We start from the raw sequence: 15291 nt of genomic DNA on the forward strand, positions 1-15291 counted from the left end.
TGTTGAGGTGCATGAGCTCTTTACATATTTTGGATGTAAAACCACTTACTGGATATGTCATTTATGAATATATTCTCCCATACAGTAGGGTACCTTTTTGCTCTACTGATGGTGTCTTTGCTGTACAGAAGCTTTTTAGTTTGATATAGTCTCACTTGTTCATTTTTGCTTTTGTTTCCCTTGTCCGGAGAGATACATGTTCATGAAAAAGTTGCTCATGTTTATATTCAGGAGAGTTTTGCCTGTGTTTTCTTCTAAGAGTTTTATGGTTTCATGACTTACATTAGATCTTTGATCCATTTCGAGTTTACTTTTGTGTATGGAGTTAGACAGTAATCCAGTTTCATTCTCTTACATGTGACTGTCCAGTTTTGCCAACACCAGTTGTTGAAGAGGCTGTCATTTCCCTATTGTATGTCCATGGCTCCTTTATCGTATATTTATTGACAATATATGCTTATATTAGTATCTGGATTCTCTACTCTGTTCCATTGGTCTATGAGTCTGTTCTTGTGCCAATACCAAATTGTCTTGACTACTGTGGCTTTGTAGTAGAGCTTGAAGTTGGGGAGTGTAATCCCCCCCGCTTTATTCTTCCTTCTCAGGACTGCCTTGGCTATTTGGGGTCTTTGGTGGTTCCATATGAGTTTTAGAACTATTTGTTCCAGTTCACTGAAGAATGCTGTCAGTATTTTGATAGGGATTGCATTGAATCTGTAGATTGCTTTAAGCAGGATGGCCATTTTGACAATATTAATTCTTCAGACATTATAGGTTTTATATGTACTTTAAATGTTTCTAGGTGGCAGCATGTTATATACACTGTTCTACATCTTGCTTTTCCCCTTACTGATACAACTCAGGGCTTATTCCGTATTTATTTTTTTTTACTGCTTTATTATGTGAATGTGCCCTGGCTTATTTAACTGTCCCGTATTAATAGACACATAGGTTGTTGACCATCCCTTGCTGTTATAAGCTGTAGAAATAAGATGACTTTTGAAGGTAAGGTATTAGAGATTTGGGAATGGCAGTAGAAAAGAACAACACTTCATATACATTTTTACTGTTGAGTTCTTTAACCATGGATTAAAAATACATACATATATATATATGTGTGTGTGTATATATAAAGCCAGGGATATCTGGGTGGTAGTGTATGCTTTTATTATCGCCTATATTTTCATTTATGTAAGGAAACCAATAAATTAAAAATATGAATTTGAGTCAGTTAAAAAAGAATATCCATAAAGTTTAAAGTTTTTAATTTAAGTTACATGAGCAATTAAAATAATAAAAGGCAAGGCCCATAAAAAATTACCATTTGTATTTTTTTCTATGCATGATAAAATACTTTAAACCCTGCTGATAATATTGCCATATGCGTTCTACTGTATCTTCTTTTCCTCCTTTAGTGTTAGAATGTAAGCATTAATTATTTTACTTCAGAGTAATGTGTGACAAATTTTAATGACTATATTTTTGTTCGGTTGCTTTCAGGCTGTCCACGACAATCAGATCTTGATTGTTATTGGTGAGACAGGATCTGGGAAGACAACACAGATCACCCAGTACCTGGCGGAGGCAGGCTACACTTCCAGGGGCAAGATTGGATGTACCCAGCCCAGAAGAGTGGCAGCCATGTCAGTGGCCAAAAGAGTGTCGGAGGAGTTTGGTTGTTGCTTAGGCCAAGAGGTAAGTGGATGGTGAAGCTATCCTGGAAATACCTGAAGAAAATATAAAGGCCCAGATCTACATATTGGTCAGATCCTTATTTATTAAGATTATGGGTAACAGTCTGGACTGAAATCTTGCCTGTTCATTGCAGAAAGGAAAGGTTTGTTCCTGAGGTTTTTGACTTCTCTTCTGCTGTAGGTGGGCTACACCATTCGGTTTGAGGACTGCACCAGCCCTGAAACAGTCATCAAGTACATGACAGACGGAATGTTGCTCCGAGAGTGCCTGATTGACCCCGACCTCACTCAGTACGCGATCATCATGTTGGATGAGGCCCACGAGAGGACAATTCACACAGATGTGCTCTTTGGATTGTTGAAAAAGGTAATGAGGTGCTCTTTGGTGACCCTTCCACCTGTTGGGAACTGAATTCTGGGAATTGGATTTGAGTGCCTGTGTGTTTTTGGGTAGTCCTTTTCAGTAAGCCACATTGCATTTCCTTTTAGACGGTTCAGAAACGGCAGGATATGAAGCTGATTGTCACTTCAGCCACCTTGGATGCAGTGAAGTTTTCCCAATATTTCTATGAAGCTCCCATCTTCACCATCCCAGGTCGAACATATCCAGTGGAAATACTGTACACAAAGGAACCTGAGACAGATTATCTGGATGCCAGCTTGATCACTGTCATGCAGATCCATTTAACAGAACCACCAGGTAGGGAGAAAGAGCATTTTTTCCTCTTAGGCCAGAAGTCCTAATGTGGGTAATTTGTGCTCATCTTTCTAAAAATGCCTTTTAAAATTGATCTCTCTGTAAGTTTCAGGATTGCATGTTTGAAATGATGGTGGTGAAAATACATATAATGGTGTGTGGGGTTTAAATGTGCCTATTTAAACAATGACACAAATTGGATAAAAAACATGGACAGATGAAATCCTCTTGATTCATTAGACATTAGAATATGAATGTATTTTCTGTCATTTGCATAGAACACACACACACAGAAAGTATATTAATACTCCTGTTCAATACATAGGGGATATCCTGGTCTTCCTGACTGGTCAGGAAGAGATCGACACTGCTTGTGAGATCCTGTATGAAAGAATGAAATCCCTGGGACCTGATGTTCCAGAGTTGATTATTCTCCCAGTGTACTCTGCTCTTCCCAGTGAGATGCAGACCCGAATCTTCGATCCAGCTCCACCTGGCAGCAGAAAGGTAAGACTAGGCAGAAATGTATGCCTTGAAACCGTGTGATATATGCAGCTAGCCCTCAACAGGATTGCCTAAGGTGTATGCAAGTCTTGTTCATTATGTGTTAGAAAACAGTCCAAACAGTTTGTTAAGGAATGAGGGTCTGTGTGTCACTCCTGCTCCTCTTTCTCTCCCTTCCTTCATTTGACAGATATTTGTTGTACATCTACCAGGCTTTAGGGTCAACACTAAGGCTGCAGTCTGAGGACAGGCCTCCCTCTGCCGTGGGACATCCACCAACAGATAGGCCTTTAACATGCAGTGTGAAAGTGTTACTGGCACTGCCCTGGATACCCAGAGGGAAGTAATGATCTAAGCCAGCCCTGAAGAACACGTGGGTGCTCCTAGAGGCAGGAAAGGCGGAAGGACAAGAGTAGCCATTTCTGGGAGCTGTGTAGCTCCAGTAGCTGGAACTGAGTGTATGTATGAGAATGAGACAGGAGACAGATTGATTTTTTTTAAATAACAGCTTTATTGAGGTATAATTTATATCCCATATAATTCACCCCTTTAAAGAAAAGTATATAGTTCAGTGGTTCTTAGTATATTCACAGAATTGTGTAACCATTAATTACCATTAATAATGGTAAGTAATCATTAACCATTGATCACTGTAATTAATTTTAGAACAATTTTGTGATCTCTAAAAGAAACTCTGTATCCTATAGCAATCACCCTCATTATCCCCTCTGCTTAGCCTCTGGAAAGTAAATCTACTTTCTGTCTGTCTGAATTTGCCTGTTCTGGAAATTTCACATAAATGGAATTTTATAATGTGTAGTACTTAGTGACTAGCTGCTTTCACTTAGCATGTTTTCAAGGCTTATCGATATTGTAGCATGTATAAGTACTTGAGTTCTTTTTATTTTATTCTACATCAAAAATGTGGATGGACCACATTTTGTTTATCCATTCATCAACTGATGGACATTTGGGTTGTTTTAGCTATTAAAAATAATGCTGCTATGAACATTGTTTACGAGTTTTTGTGTGGACATATGTTTTCATTTCTCTTGAGTCCATAGCTAGAAATGGAAGAGAGAGAGATTTGAGTAACATTAAAGAGTTGGAATAGACAAGATATTAGGTGCCTGGAGGTATAGGGCAGAAGTCAGGAATGACTCCCAGGTGTCTGGCTTAGGCCGCTAGTTGGAAGGTGGCGCTGAGGAGGGAAACCTGAAGGAGGAGCAGGTTTGGGAGGAAAGAGTCTTCCTCTATTCTGTACCCGGTGGATGATAACTTTTTTTCTGAGACAGTTTTGTAGCTCTGTGGCAGGTACAAGCCTTTCAGAGCTGATAAGATGCTGGCATGATGCAAGATGTTCTGGTGCCTCCTTACAATGATTTTTCCAAGCAATTGTGTTTTATTAACTGAACCTCTGGGTGGAAGAAGAGTGGCAGTGCCAAGCTGACACCAATAACCCTCTGGATCACATACACTGCTGCGTACACACAAACCATGAAATTCCTCTGTTGCCTCGTGGTTCATTTTATGATCAGAAAAAAATCTCTCTTGTTCCTCATACAGAGACAGCCCATTCTGTAGTCCAGATGTCCCCATGGGGGAAGAAAAATCTCATTTTGTACTGGCACATGTGATGTCAGGAAATCTCTGCTTTCCCAGGGTGCTAGAAAATTAAAATTGTAGTAATAAGCATGGGATCTAAAAAATGAGATATGTAGCCATTTGCACCAAATAAAATTGGCTTTAACTAGCCTTTGCTTTTTACTGTTCTACTTTTCTCTTGGAACCACCCCCTGCCCGACCTAACCCTTAAGGTGAAGGCACCTCCCCTTCTGTCCATTTGAAGCCAAACAGATTAGTGCTATCTGATCTTCTTGAAAAGAAGATAACTACACTCCTTTGGGAAGATGTCTGAGTTCAGAAGTCCCATTTCACACTTCAGGGCTGAGCCTGGGCAGCTCACTCCAGCTGTATTCCTCTCGTCTACAGGTCGTGATTGCCACCAACATTGCAGAGACATCTCTGACTATTGATGGCATCTACTATGTGGTGGACCCTGGATTTGTGAAGCAGAAAGTTTACAATTCCAAGACAGGGATCGACCAGCTCGTGGTGACTCCTATTTCTCAGGTATGGTGGCTTCAACCAACAGCTTTCCTGAGAATCCTGTTAGGGCCTTTCTGAAATTTTTTATGGTTTTATATTTTGAACTTTGTTTTCAAACGTGAACTTTGAAGGTAATGGGCACTTCCGTAAGATAAGGAGATTTGTTGTTTTTTTTAATTTTTAGTGTTTGATCATTAAAAAACTGTGTAACATAATGTGGGGGGAGGGAAAGGGAGGGTGGTGTGGCACAGAAAAGTCAAGTAGTGACTCTGTAGCATCTTGATATGCTGATGGATGGTGACTGTAATGGGCTATGTGGTGGCCACAATGTTGCTCATGTGAAATCTTCATAAGATTGTATATCAGTGATACCTTAATAAAAAAAAATACATTATGAGGGGAAAAAAAGCTGTGTAAAATTTGAACTTTGAAAAATAAGTTTGAATCTTAGCACTCTATATTATTTGATATAGGTGGTGGTAAGAACATATTTTTTAAAGTACTGTACCAGTCACAGACATCTGAGATGTTAATAATTCATGAGACAATAATGTGTTTCTTTGGTAATTCTGAAATAATTTCATGCCTAAATTATATTTTTTAATGAATAACCTGATCAGCCTTTTTGAGGGCATTTTGGCTACAACACATCCAAAATTTAAAAAGTTTCTCTTTAACAGGTCTACTTCTAGGAGTATATTTGAAAGTTAGAAATGATTGAACACATATGTAGAGATAATGGAAAAAGATGCACATTGGAGCATTATTTATATTAGAGGAAAACTGGAACAATTCTAAATGAGATCCAAAAGGGAAGTAGTTTAATAAAATATGGTACAGTCATGCCATAGAATGGTATGTGGCATTAACATGGTGGTGTGTATCTATATTTAATGACATAAGCAAATAACTGTGATACATTAGTTGAAAAAGTAAGCTATAAAATAACAGGAATACTGTAGTCCAATTTTTGTTTAAAAATAAATGGTGTGCACTTGTGCAGAGTGTATGTGCCCATGCCTGAGACTGGAAGCATGTTATTTCTCAGAGGTTCTGCTGGTTACTGTGCTAAATGGCTGAAGTGCTTGTTTTTCTCTATACTTTTCCATACTGCCTTACTATTTAATAAGAGGCCTTTATTACTTTTATAGTCTATAAAAACCCCAAGGCTGTTTTCATTTGAAACTTAAATGGTAATAACTAACACTTGCAGGGTACTTACTAAGTGACAGACACCCTCCTAGGTACTTCCACATGCATGAGCTCATTGTATTTTTGCATCGATCCTTTGTGGTAGACACTGTTATTGTCCTTATTTCACAGATGTGCCTAAGGTCACACAGCTGTGGAGCCAGGATCTAAACCTGGGCAGTCTGGCCCCAGTGTGTGCTCTGTAGCACTTCTTGGGGTGGTGTGTGCGCTCACAGTGACTGAGAGATTAGTTACACTTGGCCTCTGATTGGGAGAGAGACCTGTCTAGACTGTTGTGAGTCTCCACTGTGTGTGATTGCTGCCTGCCTTTCTGCGGGTAGTGGCCTTTCATACTATATCCTTTGGCTTGGAGCTGGAATTCATAAATCCTGATACTATTTGTAAGACAGGTGGTTTTATCAGAAAATGGCCCTCTTCAGATTGCTATTCACTGTTTCCTGGTAACTTGTGGCTAAACTACATATATATTTTTTAATTTAAATATTTAGTGTCCCTCTTCCCTATGTACAGAATAGTATTATATTATTTTGGAGAAATAAGAAATAAAAGTTTATATTACCCATAATCTTACTATCACCATTGTCATCATTTGGTGTTTTTCTTGCTCATCTCTTTTCATGTTTGTTTCTTTCATGGTTGCAATTCTAGTAGTCTAGTAAGTACTCATTTTTGTGTGTTTTTTGTTTAAGTATATTATTTGCCTGATAACTAAGGTACTACATGTTCAATATCAGATATTGGTAAAGAAAATAGAAGTCATTGATAACCCCACCATTGGAGTTAGCCACAGTTATTATTATCATTGTTTTATAAGTTGTTTTTTCACCTACATTTCCTTGTCATTGAGCATCTCAAACCTGATTTTTAAAATGGCCACATAGTTATCATTGTTACGATTAACATTACATTTGTTTAGTTTACTTAACATTTTTGGTCATAACTGTGGGGATGGTATTTTGTTACCTTGTTTTATGCTTTTTCTTTTATGTTGTGCCACACTATTTTGAAGGTATGCTTCTGTGAGCTTTATAATCTTTCTTTCTCCTTGCTTATGTTTGCCTCACTTGAACAAACTACTGAAATGCTGAGTATTGGAGAGGGCATGATTCTAGAGCGTCAGTGGTCTTGGAAATAGTCCTAAAGGAAGTGAAATAAACCTCATCTTGAAGTTTGCCAATTGCTTAGTGCCCCTCTTTTAACAGATTTCCTGGATAAAGCCATTAAGCAATGTTTAACAGATTTGTTACTTTTATATGCTCTCTAGGCTCAGGCAAAGCAACGAGCTGGCAGAGCTGGGAGAACAGGCCCAGGGAAGTGTTACAGGCTCTACACAGAACGCGCCTACCGAGATGAAATGCTGACCACCAATGTGCCAGAAATCCAGAGAACCAACTTAGCAAGCACAGTGCTCTCACTCAAGGTAGAAATTACTGTTTTGTTAGAATGGGTTGGTATAAGAGTCCAATCCTATGGCCTTAGTAGGCAGATCTAAGTTTTATGAACCTTGTAAATACTTTAGTAACCTCATGGAACCAGTCCCTTTGAGTGAAGTGCAAATGGCTGTGGTAACAGCCTCTCCACTGCAGGGCTGGGGCTAAGTTGGCATATCTGCTATGAACACAGATTTTTTTCTTACCATAATAAGCAGCAGGATATATTTGGTTATAAAAGACTTTAATTTGGAGCATTTTCTAAAAGGATATTAGAAAAATATAATGAAACCATGGACAGACATCCCTCAATCCTTAGCTTTCTGACCCAATTCTGTGCTTTTAGAAAGGAAGTAAAACTCCCAATCCAAAAACTGTAAGGGGACTGACTATCAGTACAGGTTTCAGACTGGCCTTCTGAGAGCTTGGTTTTTGTTCTGAATCATTGCTCTTCCTCTCTCAGTCCCCAGTGAGGACCTTCATTCTCTTTTGGCAGGGGGAGCCACATGAGTAATTTCCCAGATGATGGCATCTCCACCTCCTGACGCTGTTGTTACCCTGGAGCCCTGGCACTTCACTGGTGCAGAGTGCTCTGTTGTGATTGATTAGTCATTCCCCATAAGAGAGGCTAAAACAGAGCATTAGGAAAAACCTGCTGCAGTCTCTGGAGTGAGAAGAGAGAGGCATCTGTGGCTCAAACTTCTGCTCCAAGCTGTGTGTCCTTGGCAAATTTATCTGCTGGATCCTGTGCTCTGTATTCTCCTCTTAAAAAGAGGCGCTGTTAATAGCGTCTGTTGTGAAGATAAGTGAGATAATTCGGGTAAAGACACTTGGCACAGTGCTCAATGATTGCTAACATAATTCCTTATAGTTATCATTCATACAATAAGCATTTATTGCACACCTGCTGTGTTTATAGTCACAATCACTTTATGGGAAAGAAACAGAAAGCTTAGGTCCTATCATATCACCGTTTATATGTACTTGGATAGTGCATCATTCGTTTCTTGTATTCGTCAAATGAACTAACAGATCCATTGAGTGCCTACTGTGTGCCAAGCACGAAAATTGCACAGTTGTTACTGTGGCTTTATGTCCCTGTGTCTCACCATTGTGAACTCTGAGAGTAGAGACCGTATCTCAGTCATCTTCATATCTCTTTAACACCTAAGAGGATACGAGGCAATTCCTACATGCAGAGTAGAAATTACATATGCAAGAGACAGGGCAAACAGGTGTACTGTCTTTTTTTTTTTTTTTAACTATGGTAAAATGCACATCGTGTTTCCATTGTAACCTTTTAAAAAGGTACAATTCAGTGGCATTTAAGTACATTCTCAGTGTTGTGCAGCAATCCCCACTACCATTTCAGGAACATTTTCATCATCCCAAACAGAAACTCTATACCTGTTAAGCTAAATTATCTCTTCTCCCCTCCCTCCAGCCCCCGGTACCCATTGCTCTAGCTGCTGTCTCTATAGATTTCTCTATTCTAGGTCCTCATATAAGTGGAATCATACAATATTTGCTCTTTTGTATCTGGCTTATTTTGCTTATTTTAGTATTTTCAAGGTTCATTATATTGTAGCATGTGTTAGAATTGCCTTCTTTGTAAGTGTAAATAATATTCCATTTATGTACATAACCTTGTTTTGTTTGCTGATGGATGTTGGGTTGGTTTCTGCTTTTTGGCTATTGTCAGTAATGCTGCTATGAGTGTTAGTGCAAAAGTGCCCATTTGAGTTCCTGCTTTCAGTTCTTTTGGGTGTGTGTATCTACAAGTGGATTTGCTGATCATATAGTGATTAGCTATGTTTAATTTACTGAGGAATCACCAAATTATTTTCCACAGTGACTGCACCATTTCACATTCCTACCAGGATTCCTTTTTCTCCATATCCTTGTCAACACTTGTTATTTTCTGGTTTATTAATTAATTTTTTTATTACAGCCAACCTAGTGGGTAAGAGGTATCTGACTGAGGTTTTGATTTGCATTTCCCTAATTACTAACATCTTTTCATGTGCTTCTTGGCCATTTCTATACTTATTTTGGAGAAATGTCTACTTCAGACATTCTTTGCCCATTTAAAAATTTTTATCTTTTTGTTGTTGAGTTGTATGTGCTGCCATTTTTGGGGAGTGTTTTTTAAGTTTTCTGTAGAAAGTGTATGTTTTCTACTAGTTGAGTTTTGTGTGGCACAGCTCTGGAGCTTATTGCTAATTTTGCTGGAGGCTTCCTAATTGCAATTGGAGAAACAGGAAAGAAATTGACAAGTAGTTTACCTTCATGTTTGCACTGGCGAAGCTGACCCTGCCATCACATACTTTCTTCCCTTCTGTTTTAGGCCATGGGCATCAATGACCTGCTGTCCTTTGATTTCATGGATGCCCCACCAATGGAAACTTTGATCACAGCCATGGAGCAGCTGTACACACTGGGGGCCCTGGATGATGAGGGCCTGCTTACTCGCCTGGGCCGCAGGGTAGGAACAGACTTAATTTCCAGTGCCTTTAGGAAGATTACTTGGCCAGCCTTTCATCTTCTTTGTTCTGTGCAGAATCAAGCTCTAAGGCCCTGGATAAGCTTTGAATAGAATTCTGGGTGCCTGTTTTAACATGGATTGTCCACTGTCACTTAAAACTGTTTCTTCTTGACAGAAAAAGGAATTCTATTACAGTCAATTTTACCTCAAAATTATTGAGTCTAGCCTTAATATTAATGTCTGCAAAATTCCCACCTTCCCCAGTGGTAGTCATGTTCTTGGTCACATGTGTTTTGTTGGGGTTTATTTGGGAAATAACACAACAATTCCTCTTACAGAGATAGACATCCCACATCATCATGCTTGGGTAAACCTCCTGTGGTCTGTTACCCACTCAGACCCTTGTCTCACACTGCCAAGTCCAGGTAAGTCTTCCACAATTGTAGTTTCTTCTTCTCCCTCTAGATGGCAGAATTCCCTCTGGAGCCAATGCTGTGTAAAATGTTGATCATGTCTGTGCATCTGGGCTGCAGTGAGGAAATGCTGACTATCGTGTCCATGTTGTCTGTGCAGAACGTCTTCTACAGGCCCAAGGTAGGAGGTTCAGACCCATGTACACATAGGGTTGTGGTGAGGGTGGGTGGAATCAGACTTGCCACTGCAGTGCTTGGTGTGGACACCTGACAGGGCCACATAGGGCTCCCCGGATCTGCTGAATGTTCAGTTAGTAGCTGTTGGGCAGAAAATGAGCCTTTGTGCCACTGCTTGGCAGGATAAACAAGCCCTTGCAGATCAGAAGAAGGCCAAATTCCACCAGACTGAAGGGGACCACCTCACCCTGCTGGCTGTGTACAACTCCTGGAAGAATAACAAGTTCTCCAACCCATGGTGTTACGAGAACTTTATCCAGGCTCGTTCTCTGCGCCGGGCCCAGGACATTCGCAAGCAGATGTTAGGCATAATGGACAGGTAACATCTGGTGACTTTTCCTCATGTTGGCATTGAACCTCCTTGAACGGCATGTCTGTTCATCTCTGTATGTACCTGTGAAGCCATAGGCTTCTCACATAACCCTTTTCCTCCAGCTTTTCCATCTTTGTTGTTCTCCTCCCTGGCAAGGGTACAGCTAAGAATCACTTCAGAAAGTTCCTAAGAGGGAGATTATTTTATTAGTTGTTGAAAAATGTTCTTTGTTTACAAGCATCTGGAACATTAGTCAAGCTGAATTAAGTCTCTGGCTCTTACTGTGTCCATTTTGCCCACTGTGTAGAGCTGCTCCTGTAGACATTTAGGGCTGGAGGAGGGCCCAGGTGCCTACCCTGGGGAACCAAGATAGGTGGTGGGCACTGTCATTCTGGAAGATAGAACCTCTGAAAGCAGAGTTGTCTCACATCTTTGTCCTCTCAATTTATTCTGCAGACACAAGCTAGATGTGGTCTCTTGTGGCAAGTCCACGGTCCGAGTGCAAAAGGCCATCTGCAGTGGATTCTTCCGAAATGCTGCCAAGAAAGACCCACAGGAGGGTTACCGGACACTGATCGACCAGCAGGTGGTCTACATCCACCCTTCCAGTGCTCTCTTCAACCGGCAGCCAGAATGGTAGGTGGGCAGGCCCTGCCTGGGTCCAGGGGCCGTTCTGGGCAGAGAGCCTGTAAATCTCCTGGCACTTGGTGTTCGTGTGTTCACCTACCTCAATACTTTCTATTCTAATATTTCTTTTATCTCTAGAGCAGCAGAAGCCTAAATTAGGTACACACTATCAGGCAGGCACTTTTAAGAGAAACTTACAGGGGTGAGAACTAAGAAGGATCTTACAGATACTGAAGTAGTCTAAAATTTTTTCTTCATGTAGCATTTAAAAAATGGGAATCTTACCCATGGTAATATAAAACTGATTTAAAACCATTGTGCCACCATGGTAGAAGGGTTGAAGAGGCAGAGCCTTGCTCACTTGGCTTCCCCATCCCCTTGTGGCATCCCCTGAGGCTCCTCTTCAGGGCCCTAGAATTCTGAGGGAGAAAACTACCCTTGCATTTCACAGGGCGGGAAGCTGAAGTCCAGAGAAGGGATTGGATTGGGTCTGTGCCACTTAACTAGTTAGAGCCAGACTTAGGACTAGAGCACATTATCCTCACCACTTTCTTATGGTTAGAGGTATGCAGGCTCTTCTGTCCTGGGGTGTGGCTGTCATAAACAGAGACTGCAATCTCCTGAGGGGTCAGGCAGGTCAGCTGAGGCCGCTAGGGACCACGCTGACCATGGAATGGGCCCTGTGTTGGAGGCCTGAGCTCTACCTCTGCCCCCTCAGGGTGGTCTACCACGAGCTGGTGCTGACCACAAAGGAGTACATGCGTGAGGTCACCACCATTGACCCTCGGTGGCTCGTGGAGTTTGCTCCTGCCTTCTTTAAGGTCTCTGACCCAACCAAGCTAAGCAAACAGAAGAAGCAGCAGCGTCTTGAACCCTTGTACAACCGCTATGAGGAACCCAACGCCTGGAGAATATCCCGGGCCTTCCGGCGGCGCTGAGAGACAAGACTTGTCTGTTTGCCTCTCCTGCAGCAGTGGTCCATTGCTGGGACTCTCCTGATGACGAGCTGGTCCTGAGGATATAGCTGTCCACTGACTGCATATCTTAACTGGGCATTTTCTAAATTTGACTCATTTCTTACCAGTCTCCAGCCTCCATCAACCCGGAGTTGCTGGGGCCTGTGGGGCTAACAAAAAACAAGAGGTACACTGTATTATCTCCAAGAAAGTGGCAACTTGTGCAGCCTTGGATGGGGAAAGGGAATCACAAGCATCTGACAGCCAGACATGGAGAGATGCGCTGGCTGGTACTCCCTGGACAGAGCCACAGAGCTCATTGGAAGCATTGTCCCCGCTTCCTGCCCCTATCCAGCCTCTGTACTTTTGCTTAACCTCCCAGAAATATTTATTTTGTTAAGGAAACAAAAGTGGTTTTCTGTGACTTGTTTCTTTTAGTTGAAAGGTTAGGATATTGGCCTGGGCTCATGGTGCGGAGATTGAGAATCTGTGGCTTTGGTACACATGGTAGAGAGTCCCCTGAAACCAGAGCCCAGAGCTTCTTTGAGCTGGGAGGTGACACACAGCGCAGACCTCCAGTCTTCTCTCAGCACCCGCGCTGGCCCAGCTCTGTTGTGGATTGCCCCGGCTTGACTACATCCATTGCTCCAGTCTGGGCCCTTGAGTGGTTACAGATGCCACATATGAATACAGAAGGCTCTCCCTGGCTCCCTTTCCTGCTTACCACACTCAAAATGTACAGCATGACCTCTTTCCTTTTGAAGCGTGCAAGTAATGACACAGCTTATTTTAATTTTTATTTCCCTGATCTTCAATGGGCTTTAACAAATGGTGTTTATGTGCAAAGCCGCCCCTCCCCCACCCCAAACAAAAAACCACCATCACACCTCTCAGAGCCAGTTTGTGCCACCCAGCACCTGTACTTCAGGCCTCGTGTGTAGTGGTTTTGTTCGAGCATTCAGATGGGGAATGGCCACCTCCTAGTGCCCCTTGTAGTTTCTGAGGGGGCAGAAGAACAGGAAGGAGCTTCCAGGTCAGGTTGTGGAACTTCTGGAAAGGTGGCTGGGGTGTGGAGAAGCTTGTACAGAAGCTCCTGGGCAGGTTATTGCCTGCACTGCCTCCCCCATCCCTATCTAGTAAATTCTGAAACGATGCAAATACTAGAACGACCACAGAATTGTACAGAGAGAATTCACAGAGAGGAATACAGGGAGTCTGCTCACTAAGTCCTGCCCTTTTATTGAGCGGTGTGGTTGCCTCCCGATCCTGTTTGTGCTCCTCAGGAAGCCCAGGCCAGTAATTAAGAGCACGGGAGGGGAGAAAGTGCAGCAGCTGACAGAGGAACCTGAAGGGAAGCAGGACTGGATACCCAGCTCCCCAGTCTTAATTCCAGCCCATCTCTCCAGTTCAGGAGCAAACCCTGGGTAGGCAGCTCACCTGCCCCAGCTGAGTGATACCAGCACTGTAGCATTAACACCTCTGAGATCATTACCCACAGGGCAGTGGGAGGTTTGGGATTTAAGCTTAGGGTGAGAAGGGGCTATATAACAGGGCAAGGTGAGACAGCAAGCAGTCATCTTTCTGGGTTTCATGAGCAAAAATGACCCCAGCCCTGTGGGTGTCCCTTGAGTATCTTCCCCAAGAGCAGGGGTCACTTTGTTCTAACAGGGCTGGGGTCTCACCTTCTGACTGTCCATCAGTAAACGGCCTGTAGGCAGTATCGCCAAGCCTAGGAGAAGGGGGCTTCCAGCCAGATTCATAAGGACTCACCGGCTGCTCCCTCACAATGGGATCCTTGTTTTCCTTGAACCCATGTTTCCTGAGATTGAGTGACAAACCAGGAGAGGATGTGGGTCCCTTGCAGGGAGCTGGAATCTCAGCCTTTAAAGTTTACTGTTCACTGCACCCCGCAGGAGCTTTGCTCAGGAATTCCTGCCCCTGGAAGCTTGTGGAGTCTGCTTGTTTGTGTATGTGGGGGACCACCCAATGGGGCAAGTGTAAGCTCTCTTTCTGGGTCAGGCTTCTTGGCCCAGGGCTCACTTTCAGGCTGCCGCATGGTCTGGTTTGGGCTCTCTCTCCTTCAGCCCAAAGAATTTGCTCTGGTGGCTGCTGTAGCTGTCCCCTCAGAGCAGTGCCTCTCTTAAATTTAAGGGTTTGAACAAAGAGCTGTGAGGAGTCGCATGTTAATGAACATTTCAGAGGGTTGAGGTCACACGTCTGAGCCTGTGGACCCTTTTCCGGGATGCTGCTTCTCTAAATCCATCTCTCACGTGTGTAGGCAGGACCTTGGGGTTTCCACTCAACTTTCACATCTTCCCACTATGATAGCCTGGCTTTAATATGAAACTAAATCATATGTATTTTTTAAAACTTGTGTTTAAAAAATTTGTTCCTTGCTCTAAACTGCGTTTTTTTCTGTTTCTAGGGGAAAAAATAATGCTTTTTGTTTGTGGACAATGGTTAAGCGGTGTCCACTCCTTTGAGGGCTGCCATGGTCCTGGCAATAGTACTGGGAAGGGACCCAACCTCAGCACAGCTCAGTTAACCAGAGTGCACCTGTTTTTAACTGAGCCTGGCTCCTGGGATGCTGTCTACACAGGGCCTGGGTCTAGAA

The 15291-nt window shown here is 42.4% G+C and overlaps 1 protein-coding gene across 3 annotated transcripts in view; it reads left to right on the top strand.

Annotated features, from left to right (window-relative positions):
* DHX8 (DEAH-box helicase 8) overlaps positions 1-15080 on the top strand; it is a 29322-nt gene extending 14242 nt beyond the window's left edge. For 2 of the 3 annotated variants that reach the window (XM_017645442.3, XM_036997063.2), the window contains 11 exons: positions 1501-1695; positions 1876-2061; positions 2184-2394; positions 2717-2898; positions 4888-5028; positions 7481-7636; positions 9994-10131; positions 10597-10725; positions 10904-11100; positions 11551-11730; positions 12440-14840. In XM_017645442.3, coding sequence (XP_017500931.2) covers positions 1501-1695; positions 1876-2061; positions 2184-2394; positions 2717-2898; positions 4888-5028; positions 7481-7636; positions 9994-10131; positions 10597-10725; positions 10904-11100; positions 11551-11730; positions 12440-12659 — 1935 coding nt within the window. In that variant the 3' untranslated portion in view covers positions 12660-14840. Of the gene's footprint in view, positions 1-1500; positions 1696-1875; positions 2062-2183; positions 2395-2716; positions 2899-4887; positions 5029-7480; positions 7637-9993; positions 10132-10596; positions 10726-10903; positions 11101-11550; positions 11731-12439 lie in introns of all 3 variants that reach the window. The other variant, XM_017645444.3, reaches the window with a different exon arrangement.
* Positions 15081-15291: the final 211 nt, after the last annotated feature.

Source organism: Manis javanica, chromosome 4 (genome assembly GCF_040802235.1).
Source record: "Manis javanica isolate MJ-LG chromosome 4, MJ_LKY, whole genome shotgun sequence".
Taxonomy (NCBI): Eukaryota; Metazoa; Chordata; class Mammalia; order Pholidota; family Manidae; genus Manis; species Manis javanica.